This window comes from Zingiber officinale, chromosome 2B, assembly GCF_018446385.1.
Source record: "Zingiber officinale cultivar Zhangliang chromosome 2B, Zo_v1.1, whole genome shotgun sequence".
Taxonomy (NCBI): Eukaryota; Viridiplantae; Streptophyta; class Magnoliopsida; order Zingiberales; family Zingiberaceae; genus Zingiber; species Zingiber officinale.
The window spans coordinates 21,689,331-21,692,984 of NC_055989.1; the positions used below are offsets into that span (position 1 = coordinate 21,689,331).

Genomic DNA, 3,654 nt, shown 5'->3' on the forward strand with positions numbered 1-3,654 from the left:
AACAAATCACCTTACCCTGTAAGCAATTTATCCTACAAGCCTAGTTGCTTATGCTTGTTAAACTACCTAGTTGCTTATGCTTGCCATTTAAGTTGCTTTTATTTTGTATTGCTTGGATTATTACGTTTTCCAAAATTACTTCACCTAGTGCTTTTCTGCCCTATCATGTGAAGTCTTCATGTATCGAACTCTACTTGCTTATATAACGTGATTTCTTTTATAAAACTAGTGTTTCATGTTCCTTCCTAACTATCCTTCTGTTTCATTTCACCGGAATCAAGATTTGCATCTGGGTTGACAATTTGCACGTGAAGTCCTTGATTTTTTTTCCCTCTTTGGATTAAGCACCAACTTCACTTTTAGTTGTAATATGGAATTCCTTTGCGAACATGTTCGATGCGTAGATTTATTACTCGAATATACTAAAAGGCAACTCATGAATGCTCGGGTTTACATATTTAGATTAAACGTATGTTGTCATGGAGGATACATCGTGCTCTTTCATGTATCTTATGTTGAAGTTTTAGATAGCTTGTTATGCTTCTGAATTATATTTGTATAGTTTAAAAATTAAAGTATTATTTTAAAGGTTTGTGAGTGTGTGATTTAAATTTATTCAGTAGATAAATATTAAGTGTGTTATTCAAATTTATTCAATAGATAAATATCAAATAATGTTTGTATATTTAAATCAAATTTATTATAGAGCAAACAACCATAAAAGAAATTATTTAAATGATTCACTAATATAATTTATATGAACATACTCGATATAATTTTTTTTAGATAAAGAATATTTTCATCAAAGGCTTAGATTTGCCTTCATGTAATCATGTGGCGTGCTTCGGTGTCACCGATTAGGCCCTCAATTGCATGTTTTTGTTGAACAGTTACATCCAGAGTGTCTCAAAGGAGTCTGCTGAGTTTGTTGATCCAAGTTTCCAAATATGAAGTCGGAGAACTCTTCAGTGCTTGTTGAGTTTCGCGTGCTATGTGTACTGCAAGAAGCCTCATCTGAGCAGCTGAATTGGGAAGAACTGTCACTCGAAGTATCTCTGTCTGAGAATGAAACATTCTGTCAATGGAATTACAAAGTTTAAGGTTGAAACCATAATCTACCATCTGATTTGGTTCATCATGGTGTTGATTAGGCGTTGTGGTTATGGGGTTATAACTTGTTTCTTCTGTGTCATAACCAGAAGAACAAGCTTCTCTCAACTTGCACCTCTTAGTCAGTACTTGGTCTAGGGACAAGGTCCTACTTGTCAAGCTTGGAGGATGCAGTGAACATCTATCATGAGAAAAACGTTTGAATAACTAAATCGCATTGTGAAAAAAATTAAGAACATGACCATCTAAACATTTACCTTGCATATAAAAGCATGCGACATGATTTGTTCAACTTCCACGGGTTTTACCTACACATGTGATCAGGTTTCCATGTTCAGTTGTACACATGGTAAATGGTGGCAAGGCAACCAACAAACAAGACTATTATATATTAAACCTATTCAAACTTACCACAGCATCATCCATCTTAAACCATTTCCCTTGTATATTGTTCACATAACACAGATAGTGGCTAGAAAATGCAGCATTCATAACATCCAAGTGAACCACCACAGAATAAAGCTTGTACCCCAAAGATTTCTCAGTTGTTCCGCGCATATAAGGAGCTAAATCCAGGTATTCAGGAAAACCAACAACTTTATTGAGCTTACCAAATTTACCAGACTGTAACAGGATAGATAGATACATGTAAACAAACCAATTGTATTATTATATTCAAGGAAAAACAAATTATACACCATCATTGTTTCTCGCAAGAATTACTTGAAACCATTTCAAGACAATCCTAAGGATATTAGGGGCATCAACTATTGCCATTTTCTTTTTCGCTCGCTCATACGACTTGCAACTGAGAGGCTAAACAAGTTTATAATCACAGGATCAATTCATGACAAACAATAATCAGTAAACATTGCACAGAAGAAAATAGTCGAAAAGATTCATTAAGATAAGGAGGAAATTTTCAATTAGAGTCCAGGTTTTAATTATAAGTAGGAAATTTTCATTAAGATAACCTTAATTTGCAGGATTTCTCAGGGACGGAGAGTTGGACGGCGTCTTAAGGAAATTGTAGTATGATGGTTGCTCCCGATGAAGGACGGCGACAGCAACAACGAAGGATGGTGTTGAGAGAAAAACCTAATTTGTGGCGAGAGGCGTCTTGCGGCTAGGGTAGTCCCAGTCACGGTGAGGGTTGGCATCTGGCGCGAAGTCTCACCTAAGAGGCAGCGACGAAGGACCGGCGGCGAGAGACTTCTAGCGGCTGGGCAGTCCTAGTCGCGGCGAGGGTCGCCGTCTGGCGCCGGGTCTCACTCAGCAAGCAGCGATGAAGGACCGGCGGCGGGAGGCGTCTAGCGGCTGGGGCAGTCTTAGTCGCGCCGAAGGTCGACGTCTGACACTGGGTCTCACCCAACAGGCAGCGCGGAAGGATGGCTGCAGTAACATCAAGAGGAAAAAAAATCAAAGGAAAATAAAAACAACAGAGTAAAAGTAGAAGAAAATAATAAAATAAATTGATGTGAAAAATAAAAAAATTTGGATTGTTATGGTCGTGCAGGGAAAATTATGAAATATATATATATATATATCAAAATAATATTTTTTAATAAAAATAAGATTACATATTATTTTCCTATTTTTTAAAAATTGAAATCGTCTATAAAAATGATTCGATTCTTCCCTGGCGAAAATTTCGTGTAAATCCCTAATAGCTAACATCCATGCCATCAAGTATTCTGTGAATACTTGATAGCTATCATTGTGCTCAACAACTAGCTATTGTTTAAGGTTTTCGCAGCCGATCTTGTGACCAACTCAAATAGTAACCTGCCACAGTAGAGACCTGGGTTCCATTCATGACTGGTGCTTTAGTTTCATTCCGCCAAAACAAAAAACAAAGAAACAAAAAGAACACACACACAAGGCCAATTCATTTATTAAGTCTTTTGCTATTTAGCAATTTTATCTTTCGAGTGTCGTTGATTTATTGTGCCCTCACTTTTCAATTGTGACCAATAAGTTGCTACAATAAATCAAAATGAGACCCTAGATTCCAAGGTTATACATGCTTCAGTTGAGTATGTTCACTGCAGTGTATTAGAACTAGAATTTTTGTGAGCTACTTATTCTTTTAGCCTGTGTCAGACCTCTAATTAAAGATTGTGATTTTTTTTTGAGATCCTAGTAGACTTCTTTGGTTTATGTAATCTAAGACTTTTCTCTGATGCTGCAGTTTATGAAGACTGATTTTGCAAGTGAAAGTTCTTGTCATTATATGTTGGTGTTTCATTATGGTTCAGTTGTATTATTTAATGTTTCTGACCCTGAAGTTGATAATTATCTCAAGATTGTTGTAGAACATGCTTCAGGCTTGCTGCCAGAAATGAGAAAGAATGGTAAGTATTCTATATTGTCCTCTTATCTCTCCTACTAGCAATGTAATTTACTAAAGCAATATTCATATCATACATATATGTGTGTATATATATGAATGAATGCAAATGTTAGAAATTATATGGGAAATGCTCCACATGCACTAATATATTATTATCATTACATAGAACTCATAACTCCTATGATACATGC

At 36.0% G+C, this 3,654-nt stretch overlaps 1 protein-coding gene across 3 annotated transcripts; it reads right to left on the reverse strand.

Moving 5' to 3' along the window:
• Window positions 1-844: 844 nt before the first annotated feature.
• LOC122049033 (ubiquitin carboxyl-terminal hydrolase 19-like) lies at window positions 845-2,525 on the reverse strand. Of its 3 annotated transcripts, none has more exons than XR_006130781.1 (4): window positions 2,085-2,525; window positions 1,522-1,926; window positions 1,368-1,418; window positions 845-1,291 (listed from the first exon to the last, which is right to left on the reverse strand). XR_006130781.1 is itself a non-coding variant. In XM_042610530.1 (4 exons), exons 2-4 carry the CDS (start codon window positions 1,666-1,668, stop codon window positions 1,259-1,261), a joined length of 231 nt encoding a protein of 76 aa, XP_042466464.1. In that variant the 5' UTR covers window positions 1,669-1,734; window positions 2,085-2,525; the 3' UTR covers window positions 845-1,258. The 3 variants fall into 3 exon arrangements, 2 of the variants coding, with proteins under 2 accessions (XP_042466464.1, XP_042466463.1); XM_042610530.1 differs by having other exon boundaries at window positions 1,522-1,734; XM_042610529.1 differs by having other exon boundaries at window positions 1,522-2,525.
• Between the last annotated feature and the right edge of the window lie 1,129 nt (window positions 2,526-3,654).

Coding starts and splice junctions, on each gene's coding strand:
- LOC122049033 (XM_042610529.1), bottom strand. CDS start 1,758: ATGTATCTATCTATCCTGTTACAGTCTGGTAAATTTGGTAAGCTCAAT. Junction 1,419..1,521: donor TTAAGATGGATGATGCTGTG/GTAAGTTTGAAT, acceptor TCACATGTGTAG/GTAAAACCCGTGGAAGTTGA. Junction 1,292..1,367: donor CGCATGCTTTTATATGCAAG/GTAAATGTTTAG, acceptor TTCTCATGATAG/ATGTTCACTGCATCCTCCAA.